Source organism: Pristiophorus japonicus, chromosome 8 (genome assembly GCF_044704955.1).
Source record: "Pristiophorus japonicus isolate sPriJap1 chromosome 8, sPriJap1.hap1, whole genome shotgun sequence".
Taxonomy (NCBI): Eukaryota; Metazoa; Chordata; class Chondrichthyes; family Pristiophoridae; genus Pristiophorus; species Pristiophorus japonicus.
In genome coordinates, this window is record NC_091984.1 from 199,777,413 (window position 1) to 199,794,077 (window position 16,665).

Consider the following 16,665-nt stretch of genomic DNA (forward strand, 5'->3'; position numbering starts at 1 on the left):
GTGGAAGAAAAACAGATAGGCAGTAACAGGAAGAGAGGCATAATATTTATTTTTAGTTTCTCCATGAGTATTGCAATTGGCGAGCAACAGGTTTGTTATGTGCTCAACTTGTTTTGATTTTGTGAGTAGGGTACAACTGTATCATGTGCGTGACCAAAATTTGGAAAATCTTGATTATTATTCATTTTCTATCATCTACGGATGTGTGGGGGTTTGGAGTGAAGACCTATATGTATGTTAGATAATTGATATTCCACTCAAATCAAACTTTATAGAAAACATTTATTTCATGAATCAGATTAATGAAGACAGATTACCAATTGTCTTCTCTATGTGATACTGGTTTAGGGATGGCTTAATAGGTGGCTGCAATAACTTTGTGGGTCCAAGTCTCTCTTCCTTGATTGGATGATGGCAGAAAAACTAAACTGAGGTAAGTGCATGAACAAAACTTACTTCAGAAATAATAGTCATGAAATGAATTTTTGAGTTGGAAATTTACAAATATTATTTGACTAGGATATTAGAACTAATATGGAAATCGGGCAAAGTATGAAGTAACTCTCCCAACCAAAAAAGCAAAATTATGTGAAACATCTGGAGTATAAACTGTACATTCATTAATATTAAATTATGACTTTAATCTTGCATGCCATTAAATCTGTGTGTGTTGATTGTATTTAAATAATGTCAAGATCCAATTTATGCTATTTTATAGTCATTTGCTTTTGCCTTTACATAGCTATCATTGGGATATCTCCAAGTGAAGTTGTATAATTAATCTTACTTTAATGTGAATTTTCAGATTTGCTCTTGAGTGAGACAGGAGTACAGACAAGTGATACTGAGGAATAATTCATAACCGTGGAATTGACATGGTGAGTTGGTTACTAGTTTTGCTGTAATGTTTATATGGTGCAGTCTTTTAGGCCTAGTACATTCTCCTTGAATTGGTCTTCATCCTTTTGGGAGTTTCTATTCCATGAACAGTTCCTAAAGAAATTTTGAACATGATACATACCTCCACGTGACTCCTATGTGATGCCATTCTGAATAACCCCCCACCCCCAAAACAGCAGTTTGAACACTTTGCTTTGGATTGGAACTGTTTTTTTTAAATATACAAGATGAAAACCCAAATGTCTTAGATTTTTAAATAGACCAACCAGACAGTTTTTCAAAAGCTTTGCTCCAGCTTCTTTTCCTCCTCTTCGCCCGGCGCACTTCCTGCATTTCTAATACCCCGCCCACCACCACCACCAAGGAGTGCTGCTGGTTTCTCTTTCTCCGCCTTAACCAAATGTTGTGGCTTTTCTCTCTCTCTTTTCCTCCAGCCACCCCCACCCCAGTGCACACTGCTGCAATCAGTGACCTGGTACCATGTGAGTAACAATTCCTGTCCACAATCTGGAACACCATCAATCATGGCAGGAGTTGGGAACAACACCTGTGATAGGAACCTGGTCCATGAATGAGGGGCTCCAGGATGCTTGATGTACACATCAAAGACAGTAACTAAATTGGCTTTGAATGTTGAGAATCTCATCAACAATACATTTTTTTAGAAGAAGAAACTGTTAGAATGGGGGTAGCATCCTTTTCTTTCTCTCTCTACTTTTTAAATACATTTTAATGGGTAAAATAGTGAACTTGCCAATGAAGCAATTAAAATTGTTAATGATGGGATAATGGAATGTAACTCAAGTAAGGCTATGCTAAGACTGTATAGTGCGCTTGTCACACAGCACTTGGAAATAATTCAGGAGACACTTCTTTACCCAAAAAATGCTTAGAATGTGGAACTTGCTCCCACAAGGAGTAGTTGAGGCGAATAGCCAAGATGCATTTAAGGGGAAACTAGATAAACACACGAGGGAAAAGGAATAGAAGGATATGTTGCTAGGGTGGCGTGAAGTAGGGTGGGGGGAGGCTCGTATGGCGTATAAGCACCGACATGGACCTGTTGGTCTGAATGTCCTTTTCTGTGCTGTAAATACTGTATAACTGTACAATATGAATTCATCAAAAGGATGCATAAAAATTGGAGACGGTGCAGAGAACAAGAAGAATGATTCCAATTGAGAGGACTGAGTATGAGGGGTGTTTTATTTTTTTAAAGAAACATCAATCTCTACAGCCTAGAGAGAAGATAGTAAATAGGAACCTTTGAAGTATATAAAATATTGATTGGCTTAGATAAAGTGCATCCTGACTATTTTAAAATATGATGGGATGATGGGACTCATTAAAGCAAATGCTGAAAAATAAATTTAGATCACGTTCTTCACATGATTGCTTGATAAATGTCTGGAATAATTTGCCAGGTAGGATATTGCAGACACAATTTAGGCAGGTTCAAAACTCAGATGAAATGCTAGGCTGGCAGAGTTAGAATATTAGAAGGATTAGCTTTCATGTATTAAGCATACAGAACATTTATTTCATCATACTGTCCCAATAGAGAGTGTCTTGTTGAGTTCCCTTTTCAGTTTCCTTTGATGCAAGTGCAGTTGGTGAGGAAATCATATGGGGCCAACTAGTTATTGCAGAATCATTGACATTATAAAATGGTATTTGATTTATCTATTGCTTTAATCATAGGTACCTGCTTAATGATTTTCTCAGACATTTTCATGCTACATAAATGCAGAACTACAACTATTCCAGAGGTTCAATGTTCAATGAACCTTTCCTGGGCAGCAAACATCTGCCACTGAGAAATTAGTTAATATACCCTATTCTTACCACCACCACCACCCCCCCCCCCCCCCCCCCCCCCCGTTCCATCTTCTTCCCCTTCCCCTGGAGTTCCTCTTCTCGGTATGTTGAAGTAAATCAAGTGGTTACATTAACCATAATTCTCATAACTGAAATTTCAAACGATACAACTTTCTTGGTCGTTACCCAAGAAACGTTAATTTATTTTGCAGAATAGAGAAATCATTCATTCAGGGCGAAATTATATACTTGCCTCTTGAGAAACCAAGAGTAAAAGATACAGGCTTAGTACAATTTAAAATGTATACCCAATTTGTTCTACTGAATTGTACAATAATAACATAGAAACCCAGCAATTGTCCACTCTTTTAAGCATCCTTTACACATTGTAGATGGATTGCTTCTCAGGAATCCAGATAGCCAGTGCCACAAATATCCTCCTACTTCCATGTCCTATAAAACACCAGGATCCGCACCGTAGCTCCAGTTCATTTTTCCTGTCAAAAGATCGTGTTCGTTGCTCCTAATGTCAGACTTCTCTTCTCCAAAGTTGGCACAAATTCTTCAGTCTCTCAAGTGTTTTGTATTCCTCTGACTTCCGCCCCTCCCCCATCCCAACCCCCTCCTTTTCCCTTCTGGGATTCAATTTCATTGTGTGCTTTTCAGTTTATTTCAGAAGATTCATTCTATTTTCAAAAGGCATTCAATAAGATGCCACACAAAAGGTTTTTACACAAGATAAGGACTCATGGGGTTGGGTGGTTCACGTATTTGAATTTTGCTGGAGTCAATAATAGAAACTGTTTTGTAACAGAAAAACTAGCACCACCTAATTTTTGTGAACTGCTATTTGAGAATTGTTAAATTCACTATCAACATCCTATTTCTTGATAGACGGTCAAACTGACCTTCACCTCATTGTTCCTTTACCACTGTCTCAAACACACCATAGTTATGGGAATACATTTTTTATGGAAAATCTTTTTCTTTTTAAAAAAAAATCCAAAGCTTGGCTCTACAACTGGTGATAAAATAGCCCTCTTGAGCTTTCTGAACTAAATGGTATAATTTCTTTCTCAGCATATCAATTGAATTGTGGCATAATTACGCCAATGTGCACTGGAAACTTATTTAATGATGGCATGAATATTTCATGGCAAACTACATCATTGTGCTGAATAGAATGGAATTATCCCTTGCGTCAGTGCTGGTGCCAGCACAATAGTGCAAATAAAATGTAGCTTTGTTTTGCTTACGAAAATAAATACATCTTGTGTAGCTTATACAAAGTTACCTATACTTTTAATTCAATAGTGAAAGTAGAACTTGCGCCATGAAGTCATATATTTAGAACAATACCAGTTTATATTTTGTATGTTAAGGTTGAGGAAATTGGGTATCAAACTATTCCTGGTTTAAATATTGAACCATCCATTTTTTAATTACTGTGCATGTGCAAAGGGTCAAATAGTTTTATTTTTAAGTTTAGTCTATGAGCTAAATTTTTAATTCTTAAATTTATCTTTTTAAGTTGAAGTATAGTCAGACACCTCTTGAGGAAGGTAGAATTTTTTTGCCAGCAGAGAAAGCTTCACCCCTAGTTTTGGAGGGCCCAGAAAAGCAGCATCTCAAGGTCACTGGTGCACTGGCAGTACGGGAATCGCCCTTGATATTTTGCACATTTATGGGACCTCCTATTATCTGATAGCTGACTGAGACTTAAAGGGAAGTTCATTCCTTGTATTTTTTGAGGATTCCCCAAAATTCATAGCTGTAACTTTTTAAAGAAAATTGGAAGATGTCTTCTGTAGAAACACATTGTTTTAATGTATGAAAATTTCTGGTTTCCCAAAATGAAGAAAAAGATAATACTGCATATAATTCCCATCGTACATTCAGGAGATTGGCTAGCAGCTGTATGCTTCAGTGACTTGTCTTTTCACATCAAGATTCAATTATTTCACAAAGTATTCAAGGTTTGATGTAGAAGAGAGCAAACTATTGTCACATTTGGCTTCAAATTAGCACCCAGGGTTTTAATAAAGTGCCTGTCCATAGTTCCAGGTTTCCTTTGTTTGTAGCCGCTTCATATCCAGCTTTAGCTAGATGATTAGCTCATCTCAGTTCCCATTCAAGACATTGCTTTGTGCAGTTGAATAAGTTCTAAGCTCATTTACAGAGCTAGAGTTCTTCAATAGCAATTTTAACAAAAGGCAGAGCAGGATATGCCCATCATAGGCCGTTGGTTTCAGACAACCTTGGGCATAATCTCATGGCCTCAACCCTGTAAAACTCAAATTTTCTTTCCGAAGCAGAAGAGAAAATTCAGGTTTATTTCTATTTGCAGATCCTGGGGCTAATGCTGGATACAAAACTCTTTAGGGAACCATTGTGACTGAACCTTTTTTTCACAATAGTCCTTGAAGTACACTTGGTTTCAAGAAGTTAGGATAGGCATTAAATAATGATCTTCAGACAGATGATTAATTTGTAGTCCATCACTGTCTGTTTCACTGGTTAATGACGTTTCCCTCACAGATGGGGTGCCCATCGAAACTGGTGAAGGACCCATGCATGGTGTGTGGGCTGAGTTCCATGTGTCATTTTATGTAAATGGGACTTGCCCTTTAGAGCTAGCCATGTTGTTTGTTTTACAATGAATAAGCCCACAGGAATTATACAGAATAGAGGATTAAGGAGTTTGTACTCACATTCACCACATGGTGAGTTTCTGGTTTTGCTTGGAAAGGAGAGCACTGATTGAAGGAAGACAGTACCTTACAGAAAGAGTCTTCCAACAGCACCTAGCAACCAGAAGGAATGATTTTGGAAAAAGCATGTGATCGGATAGCCTGCCGTTGTAGATGGGAAATGGTAATGGTACTCTATCAACTCGTAAAAGGAGTCTGTGGATCCTGTGCAGCATAGTCACATCTCTATTGATATCTTCTGAATACCAATATCAGTAATATTCAACAGAAAGCAATAAAATATATTAACTGTAATTCAGCAATGAAAGGATTAATTTAGTATCTTGAGACAAATTGTCTTGGGGAAACACCGGTTGTTAATGTTGACATCCATCATATATTAAGTTTGCTAGAATGAAAACGTTCTAAATCCTGTGTTCTGGCAAACCTGCTGGTATCAGAAGGATGTCTGCATTTGAATAATGTATAAGACCCTACAAGATAGGTAATCTTTACGTCTTCATAATACAGAGGTAGAGGCCATCGTAAATTGACAGGAAAAACATAAAATGTACTCTTTGGCTAAAAAGGAAACCAATACTCCTTTCAGGATGAAGAAGGACAACATAGTTTGGAATGTATCCAGGCCAATCAGATCTTTCCCAGAAAGCAGCTAATTAGAGAAGAAGAAAACCTCCAGGTACAGAAGAAAAATGTGGATTTATTTGGAAGAATTGTAGACTTTCAACTACTTTTCTATTTACAAATGAGGTATTCTGATCAATTCCATGGTAAGTGATGATCTGCTTACCTAACCTCCATTTATCATGATCAAATGTCCAAATCATGTGTTCCAAAATGATAAGAGATAAACCCCAGGCTCGACTTGGTGTTTGATCTCCTATTGGTACTGATTTGGATGGATGTTTTAAAAAAAATTCAAGACCTGCATTTATATAGCGCCCTTCTCAACCTCTGGACGTCCCAAAGCACTTTACAACCAATTAAGTATTTCTGAAATGTAGTCACTGTTGAAACACAGCAGCCAATTTGCACACAGCAAGGTCCACATACAGCAATTTGATAACCAGATAATCTGTTTTAGTGATATTGGTTGATAAATATTGGTTAAGACACTGATGAGAACTCCCTTGCTCTTCTTTGAAATAGTGCAATGAGTGGGCAGATGAGGGCCCAGTTTAACTTCTCATCCAAAAGACGGCACCTCTGACAATGCAGCACTCTTTCAGTGCTGCAACGTAGTGTTGGCCTAGATTTTGAGTTCAAGTCTCTGGAGAGGGGCTTGAACCACAGCTGACACATCAGGATCAACACTGGCAGGAGTTTCATGACTAGAATCATCCCGATACTGATTAACCCCTCCCCCGCCCTATTGGGTAAGGCTGCTTTTGATGTGCGGAAATCCCTGACATTAGTGGCACCGGGGAAATATATCAATGAATGTTAGTGTTTTATGGAGATTTTAGGAGGCATTGTTGAATTTCATTGGTTTCTCCTGACTTCACATGAATTCAAGGACTCTGCACAGCATAGGCAACCTGTGATTAACTTGCAGGCTTGTGGCTGATGCATGCTACCCTCTGTTTCTTTTAGCAGTTATTCATTCAAAAAAGTTTAAATACATTTTTTTGTGCACATACATATATTCTGCAGCTATGCAAAAGGTGACCTGCACATGTACAAAACAAGTTTCTTTTTAAATGCCCATCTGAACTCCTGCTGAGCCAAGATTATAACAGCAAATTTCAGTGTAACTAGGTGCAATATCAGCTTGTAGCATTTTGCTTATTTAATGTTACCTCTTTTTAAAAAAAATTCTATTGAGCGGGCCATGAACTCCTTTGAACACAACCTAATTGTCCAGGGGCAAATTTTATAACGACAGCTTTTACAACAACAGCAACCACTTAAAAGCATATATACAATAATGCCATATTACCACCCACCATCTCAAATCATGAGACAGTCAGTCAAGATTCTATACAGGTTTAACATAACTTTTGAATTGTATTCCTCTAGAAATGAACCCCAGTGCTTTCTTGCACTTTTATGACTTTTTTTAACCTGCGTTGCTGTTTTTAATGATTTGTGAAGCTATACCCCAGATCACTTTGGACCTCCACTCCATTAGGTTCTTATTTTCCAAGGAGTAGGAAGCCTCCATATTCCTCCTACCAAAAAGAACCACCTCACACTTATCTATATTGAAATTAATTTGTCATTTATATGCCCATTCTGCAAGTTTGTTTATGGTTGAACTTTTAAAAAGCTTTTAGTTCGTCGCACAAACTCCCTCCCCCGGTCTCTCCCTCCCTCCCCCAGTCTGTCGCGCGCTCTCTCCCAGTCTCGCCCTGCCCCAGTCTCTTTCGCTCTCTCCCTCCCTCCCTCCCTTCCTCCCACACCCACCACCCACCGCCCTTCGATCCCCTCTTCACCCAATAGCCAGTTCTCCCACAAAGCTGAATGAAATATGTCTGCACTGCAAGGCTGCAACTGTAGGGTGAAGCCCATGCGCAGCTCTGGAATACCGCGTGCGTGCGCAAAAGGCCGCAGAAACGGCCGTGTGGCTAATCGCAGCATTCGTATTTAGTCGGGGCTCAGGGTCAGGCCTGTAGCGGGGTCTAGTACACAGGCGCTGAAACTCGCTCCTGTGGGTTGAAAGAACGAGCCCATGGGAAGCGATTATAAGAAGAGCGCCTGTGTGCTGGAACCTGCGCCAGCGGAACTGCGTGATCAGCAACGCCTGGTGCGCGGCAACCTCAAGGGAGCTGCGCAGCTTCGGGGGAACAGTGTTTATGACTATGTTGCATAATAATTGCTTCCCAATTACTCAACATTTTAGGTTCCTTTTCCTGAACTTCATGGAGAAAGTACAGAATACATAGGACGTGCCGAGGATGCAGTTATTGCTTTGTCTAACTACAGATTGCACATCAAATTTAAGGAAACCGTTGTTAATGTAAGTGTTGAAAGAATTTTTGAGTAATCAACAGCTGACCAAGTGTGAGTTTTTTTTTAAACTAGATTTAGGTTTTTGAATCTGGTACAGGTTATAAAATGTGTTTTCTCTAGGTAGATAGTGCATATAATAAACCAGTTTGAGTTTTTCACAAGAACAGCTATATTATAAAGGGTTGTGTATGTGTGAGAGCAAGATGAAGAAATACTGAGTCTGTTATTACAGTGATCAAGATGCAAATGCATGGGTGGTTTGTGTATGCTCTACAGTAGGATTGTCCAACCTTTTCGAGCAATAGGCCACATCTTTGTAGCACAAATAATAAGTGGGATGTGGCTGAGTAAATCACGTTTGAATCAGGCAGACTCATGATTAAAAGCTACAAACAATTTTTAATTTGTTTTGCAATTCTTGAAATCTTGGACCATGCCATCTACCTCATTTTTGCTTGTGTTCCTGTTTTTTGCCTCTTACTCTGTTTCGTGCCCCTCTCTCCATGATCTCCTTCGTGCCACTCCCCCACGTACTTTTCCACATCCCTCCCCAATGCTCTTTCAACAACTTTCCGTCTTAGTGGGAACACAGCGGATTGACACCGTCCTGCTCCTATCCGGAGCACTGAACTCCTCCTTCAGGCAAGACCTGTGCAATTGTGGATTCTTGAGGCTGGCGCTGACTAAAGAGGGGTACTGCTGGGAGGAGAAGGTGGGTGTCTCTCCACAGTTTCCCGCGAAAAAAAACTGGGAATGCCGTTTCATTTTCTTTTTAATCTTTAATTTCTATGACCCCCAACAAAATATCAGATGATTCTGTCAGCAAGATTTTCAGAGGTAAGTGATTTTGATTAAAAGCACTAACCTACTCTCACTGATCCGTGGCTCTGTACAGGAGGGGCTAGGTAAGAGGCGCTCCATGGCCTGGATAAAATTGAGAAGTAGCAGAATTTGGCCAGAGGGTTGGACATTTCTGCTCTACAGAATTCTGTAAATATTGTAACTAAGCTACACATTCTCAATAATACATGGAAAACTTGGAAGAGCAAAAGATCATTACTGTTGAAGAATTTTATCTTCAATTACATAACTGGAAAAATATTTCCATTAGATACCTAGTCGACTGGGTTTAGTCCAAGCAGAAGATGCGCATTGCTATAAAATGAAAATGCAGAATGGAAGTATTTTAACTTTCTGAATTCTACTTTATAACTTAGAGCAGAGATTTAGCTTTTCTGTTTTGTTTTTGGTTTCCTGTATAGAGTATTTATCAAAATACCTGTTGTGAAATGACAGTAAGTATGATTTCTTTAAGTAATCCTAGCATCATTGATGGAAATGTTATAGCATAATGCTGACAGTGCATTGTGGCATTGCAGGTCTTCATGCACGTATTGAGTTTAAGTGTGGCTTTACCCTAACATTACACAGTAATGGTAATAGAATTTCCTGAAGCAGTGTCGTAACTAGGCCTCTTTAGTGTATTGGCAGCAATGTACTACAGGAATAATCAAACTTAAGCAACATGCTTTAATGTTGTATGATAATTACTCAAATGTTTTAACCACTACCTCATCAATGACACACATACAAGCACCATTACTTCATCGCAGTGTTACACAACTCTGAATATTCTCTCCAGACACAATCTGAGTTTGGAGGGGAAAAATTTCATACTTGTATTGCAGGGAGAGCTAAACATTTGAAATGGTGCGCATTTTTGTGCTTTACCGGAATCCTAACAACAACACTGCTGAAGGATTTGTAGCTTATCATACTAATTAAGAACATCACTGCTATAATTCAGTTAAGAGCAAGATTATGCTGCAAACTAGAACCACAATTTTACTTTTTAAAACTGATTTTTTTTCTAACTAAATTGATTTATGCCTGTACATGTATATCTTATTCAGAATCTGAAATGTATTAAATTACTTCTAAAATTCTCTTCCACTTCATAGTTCTTCCATTGGTGCTAGATGTCCCCTTACCAGCTGTATTAAGCTGAAAGCATGGGCAATCTGTGTCATGGAATCAGTTGCTTGTCTTTTTGCACTGCCTGTCTCAGCACTCTTGAATTAATGATGCATGTTCTGTATGGCTAACTTTGCTGCTCTTAAATGGGCTGTGAATCTGCACCACTTTTGATATGTGAAAGTATGTTTGTTACTGAGTGGCATAATTAAAGAGTCTTAATATTTAAATTAGCCTTTATGTTTCAAATTATACTGTAACACAAAGCATAAGGATTATACCCACTTTTTTCCCCCCTTTATAAGCTCGATGCTATTTTTTTTTTAACTCACCACCTCTCTTTTAAGATGGTAAAGTATGCTGGAGTAAAGTTATATGATTACCAGCAACTATCTGGGATCTTTCCCAAGTGGCATATTTTTCATGAGTTCCATTTGTACTGCATATTTGTGAGACTGCAGTGAGTGTTGTTGGGCAATTCAACTGTAGGAGACATTCCTGATCCTGTCCTCACCCAGTGTCAATGCATGCACTTCCCAGCAGTTTCTAGATAGTGAGCAGGGACAAAAATCATGGCTCAGTTTATCCGCGCCCCAACCCCCCCACAAAAAAAAACCCATTAGGTCACTGTTACCATTCATTATGTCCTAGCTGACACTCGGACTAAGGTCAACTAATTCATCATAGACAAAGGATCGAAGCTAGAATCTTCCTGGTCTGTCTACATAAGAAATAGGAGCAGGAGCAGGCCACCTGCCCCCTCAAGCCCACTCCGCCATTTAAAAAGATCATGGCTGATCTGATCATGGACTCAGCTCCACTTCCCCGCCCTCTCCCCATAACCCTTTATTCCCTTATCACTCAAAAATCTGTCTATCTCCATCTTAAATATATTCAATAAACCCATTTTATACTACCCAAGACTCCACAGCTCTCTGGGGCAGAGAATTCCATAGATTTACAACCCTCTTGAGAAGAAATTCCTTCTCATCTATGTTTTAAATGGGCGGCCCCTTATTCTGAGACTACGTCCCCTAGTTTTAGTTTCCCCTATGGGTGGGAATATCCTCTTTGCATCCACCTTATCGAGTCCCTTCATTATCTTATGTTTCACTGAGATCGCCTCTCATTCTTCTGAACTCCAATGTGTATAGGCCCAACCTACTCAACCTATCTTCATAAGTCAACCCCCTCATCTCCAGAATCAACTGAGTGAACCTTCTCTGAACAGCCTCCAATGCAAGTATATCCTTCCTTAAATACGGAGACCAAAGCTGTACTCTAGATGTGGCCTTACCAATACCCTGCACAGTTGTAGGAGGATTTCTCTGCTTTTATACTCTATCCCCCTTGCAATAAAGGCCAACATCCCATTTGCCTTCCTGATTACTTGCTGTACCTGCATACTCACTTTTTTTGTGTTTCATGCACGAGGACCCCAGATCCCTCTGTACTACAACACTTTGCAAATTTTCTCCATTTAAATTATAATTTGTTTTTCTATTTTTTCTGCCAAAATGAATAACCTCACATTTTCCCACATTATACTCCACCTGCCAAATTTTTGCCCACTCACTTAGCCTGTCTATATCCCTTTGCAGATTTGTTGTGTCCTTCTCATAATTTGCTTTCCCACCCATTTTTGTATCATCAGCAAACTTGGTAACATTACACTCGGTCCCTTCATCTAATTCATTAATATAGATTGTAAATAGTTGAGGCCCCAACACCGATCCCTGCGGCACCCTATTAGTTACTGTTTGCCAACTGGAAAAATGACCTATGTATCCCGACTCTCTGTTTTCTGTTAGTTAGCCAATCCTTTATCCATGCTAATATATTACCCCCAACCCCGTGAACTTTTATCTTGTGCAGTAACCTTTTATGTGGCGCCTTCTGGAAATCCAAGTACACCACATCCACTGGTTCCCCCTTATCCACCCTGCTGGTTACATCTCAAAGAACTCCAGCAAATTTGTCAAACAGGATTTCCCTTTCATAAAACCATGCTGACTCTGCTTAATTGAGTTATGCTTTTCCAAATGTCCCTCTGCTGCTTCCTTAATAACGGACTCCAGCATTTTCCCAACGACAGATGTTAGGCTAACTGGCTTGACTGCCTCCTTTTTTAAAGAGGGGCATTACATTTGCGGTTTTCTAATCCGCTGGGACCGCCCCAGAATCCAGGGAATTTTGGTAGATTACAACCAATGCCTCCACTATCTCTGCAGCCACTTCTTTTAGTCTCTAGGATGTAAGCCATTGGGTCCCGGGGATTTGTTCACCTTTAGTCCCATTATTTTACCGAGTACTACTACTTTAGTGATAGTGTATTAAGTTCCTCCCTCCCTATAGCCCCTTGATTATCCACTATTGGGATGTTTTTAGTGTCTTCTACCGCAAAGACCGATACAAAATATTTGTTCAACGTCTCTGCCATATCCCTGTTCTCCATTATTAATTCCCCAGCCTCATCCTCTAAGGGACCAACATTTATTTTAGCCACTCTTCTTTTTTTATGTAACTGTAGAAACTCTTATTATCTGTTTTTATATTTCGTGCTAGTTTACTCTCATAATCTATTTTCCCCCTCTATTATTTTTTTAGTCATTCTTTGCTGGCTTTTAAAAGTATCCCAGCCCTCTGGCCTCTCATTAATCTTGGCCACCTTGTATGCCGTTGTTTTCAATTTGATACCATCCCTTATGTCCTTAGTTAGCCATGGATGGTTACCCCTTCTCTTAGTCTTTCCTTCTCATTGGGATATATTTTTGCTGCGCGTTATGAAATATCTCAAATGCCTGCCACTGCTAATCAACTGTCCCACACTTTAATCTATTTTCCCAGTCCACTTTGGCCAAATCTGCCTTCATACCTTTGTAGTCTCCTTTATTTAAGCTTAAGTCACTGGTTTGGGATCCAACTTTCTCACCCTCCAACTGAATTTGAAATTCAACCATGTTATGGTCACTCATTCCGAGAGGATCCTTTACTAGGAGATCATTTATTAATCCTGTCTCATTACATAGTACCAGATCTAAGATAGCCTGCTCCCCGGTTGGTTCCGCAAAGTGCTGTTCAAGGAACCTATCCCAGATACACTCTATGAATTCTTTCTCAAGGCTACCCTGGCCAATTTGCTTTGTCCAATCAATATGAAGATTAAAATCGCCCATGATTATTGCCGTTACTTTTTTACAAGCCTCCATTATTTCTTGATTTATACTCCATCCAACAGTGTAGCTACTGTTGCGCGGCAATTGGACTACACCCACCAGCGACTTTTTCCCCTCATTATTCCTCATCTCCACCCAAACTGATTCAACATCTTGATCTTCTGAGCCAATATCGTTTCTCACTAACTCACTGATCTCATCCTTTATTAACAGTGCTACCCACCTCCTTTTCCTCTCTGTCCTTCTGAATTGTCAAATACCGCATAATATTTAGGCTGACTCCATATCACTGTACTCAGCCACTGCTAAAGCCTTTTTGTTTGGTTAAAAGTAGCATACCATTTTTGTGCACTCATTCTTTTAAGTTACTGTCCTATAGATTCTTCACCTTGCTTCGTAATACCACATTTCATCATTCAGCTTAGGGGTTAGATCCTCAACTTCTTCAGTTGATCTTTGTCAACCATAACTACTCGACCAGTTAAATAGTTATGAGCGATGATTCCAATATCTGATCCCTCAGAAACATAACTCAGAGTTGGTGTCACTTTACTTTACTTTAATTGCTAGTAAATTTGAAGCTGGGATTGACATAGTTGAATTCTGCAGTTGGAAATCTTACAGGCCATCTATATGGATGTCAGTTGTAGCACTCTCACCTCAGAGTCAGAAGGCTATGGGTTCAAGCTCCATCCCAGATATGGGAGCATATAATCTAGGCTGACACTTCAATGTAGTTCTGAAAGAGTGCTATAGTGTCAGATGTGCTGTGTTTCCAATGAGATGTTAAACCGAGGCCCAGTTTGTTGTCTTGGGTGGATGTAACAGATCCATGGCACTTTTCAAAAAAAAGCGCAGGGGAGTTTTACAGTTGTCCTGAACTACATTTATCCCTCAACCAATGACACCAAAAACAGATTCGCTGGTCATTTATCTCATTGCTGTTTGAGGGAGCTTGCTGTGTGCAAATTGGCTGCAATATTTGCTCACATTACAGCTGTGTCTACACTTCAAAAATAGTAATTATCTTTGGAAGCGCTTTAAGACAGCTTGAAGTTGTGAATGGCACGATTTAAAAGCAAGTTTCTTTTCTTGTATTGCTTTCAGAAGGAATTTTGCAGGAACTGCTCAGATCCTGTGTACTGTCGGAATGATCTGTTTATATTGTGGATCAAATTCCACAGTAGCTTTGTAGCTGTTTACAGTTAACAACAAAGTACCTACCCACTGTGTTCTCCTGAATAATCTTGGTGTGCCTGGTTCATTCTCTCAATACTCAGTGCATTTAAAGGGAAAAAGATAATGGAAGAAAATGAGTATGCTTGTTTTAGCCAAACAAAAAGGGACCCTTGTGTCAGGAAAACCACTTGAATCTGAATTGATTTTATTTGCCTTATGTAATGGGGAGCAACATGGTCAACAGTTACAGTGCATAATCTTAAGATTCATTTACAATGCATACTTGGTAAGATGGAAGCTAAGCTCCTTCTGAAAAATATAAAATTGTGATATTTTTCTTTCTCTTCTATAACGGAAATGTGAATTATTTTGAACTAATGGGTCAAAATAAAAACTCTTTCCTCACAAGAACACCAGCAGTATCCGAGACCTGATTGAACTGGTAATTATTCCTATAACGGGTAGGGATGCATTGGCTCCAGCATTTAGCATTTCTTAGGTATGCAAGGCCTGGTCAGGGAGATCAGGAGTTTGAAATAGACAATCTTGTACTATTTTTAGTATAACCTGGTAGTAAAAGGATAGACTTGTAGACTCGAATAAAGTTACATCCCATTCACTACACACACAAAATTACATTTTAGTTCATAAGGGGCACAGTCCTGCTTACGGAAGCTGGCTTTTTAGCAGAGCACATGTTGAGACAAGTCTCTGTATATTACATATAACTTTGAGACTGAAATATGGTTCTCGTCACACTGCATTTGCTCTTTAGATAGCTGTTTCTAGAAGTGTTTGGATTACAAAAAGTTTAATTGTGACATAACATTGATAACTGCAAAGGAAGTAGGACACTCAGTAGTGGTTTTGAGCCAACTGAATGTTTATCCCAGCACACTGGAATCATTGTGTTGGGAAGAAAGTATGTACTATCAACTTATACAGTAGTCTCCAGTTACATTACAACACTATTAAGTTGCTTATATGAATGGAGCTTTTGGGGGGAAAAAAGTTTCCTAAAATAGGACCGATCTAATTGCAATGTAAGTGATGCAATCCGATAAGTTTATTAGAAAAAAACGTTGTAAAAATTGGTTGATTCCAATTTAGCTGCATCAATTTATAATACCAAATGGATCTGATATTTCAGATTGTTTAATTTTCTAAAATGGAGAAGTTATGCTTACTGCTAACTGCTTTTTAAAACACTGAAGACAACTATTTCAAAAGTAAGAGATAGATGTTACATAAGCAGTTAACTTGAAAAACCTATTTTTATTTCCTTCTGTGATGAATGAGGTGCCTAATTCTATAAGGTTGATGTCTTCAGTGAGTATTAGGAATAGGATCCTAAAATGACTAATGTGTCGAACTTTACTATATTGATGTCCCTACCATCATTGCATTCTGTAGCTCATTGATGTCTCAAAAGTTGTATGAAGTCACAGCCTATTTTAAAACCGACAGAAGACATATAGGCCACAAAATTGCGGTCGGAAGATTCCCACAGGCAGATGCCTCCGACCACAAAAATATTTACGAATGTACCTGCTGGTCCCGGAGGAATGAACACTTGCGTTACAAGGCATCTATGCACAGCCCAGTGCAGAGGCCCACTTATTCCAGGAGCATATGTGCAACTTGGGATCACGCGGGCCGGACTAACCCATGAAAATGGCGTATCCCGATTCACAGTAACGGTGAGTTCCATTTGTACGGAGATCACCATTTCTATGAATGGGGATACCTCCACAAACACATTTTAAATAAATAAGAAAAACACTTCACATATTTAGAATTGAATTTAATTTAAGGTTTGACACAAATTTATTTTAAAAAATGTTAATGTTTTAATAGGAATAAAAATAAACTTACATTAATGGACAAGGTTTTTAATATAAAAATTATTGATAATATTTTATTTTTCTATCTTTTAAAACTCTTGCAGTCTTAAA

At 38.9% G+C, this 16,665-nt stretch overlaps 1 protein-coding gene across 14 annotated transcripts in view; it reads left to right on the forward strand.

The window, feature by feature from the left end:
- mtmr3 (myotubularin related protein 3) overlaps positions 1 to 16,665 on the forward strand; it is a 155,531-nt gene that overhangs the window by 61,224 nt on the left and 77,642 nt on the right. For 8 of the 14 annotated variants that reach the window (XM_070887752.1, XM_070887754.1, XM_070887751.1 and 5 more), the window contains 5 exons: positions 349 to 433; positions 806 to 878; positions 6,019 to 6,108; positions 8,272 to 8,388; positions 9,644 to 9,676. In XM_070887752.1, the coding sequence (XP_070743853.1) occupies positions 876 to 878; positions 6,019 to 6,108; positions 8,272 to 8,388; positions 9,644 to 9,676 (243 nt within the window). In that variant the 5' untranslated portion in view covers positions 349 to 433; positions 806 to 875. The other 6 variants (XM_070887757.1, XM_070887758.1, XM_070887766.1 and 3 more) reach the window with 4 other exon arrangements.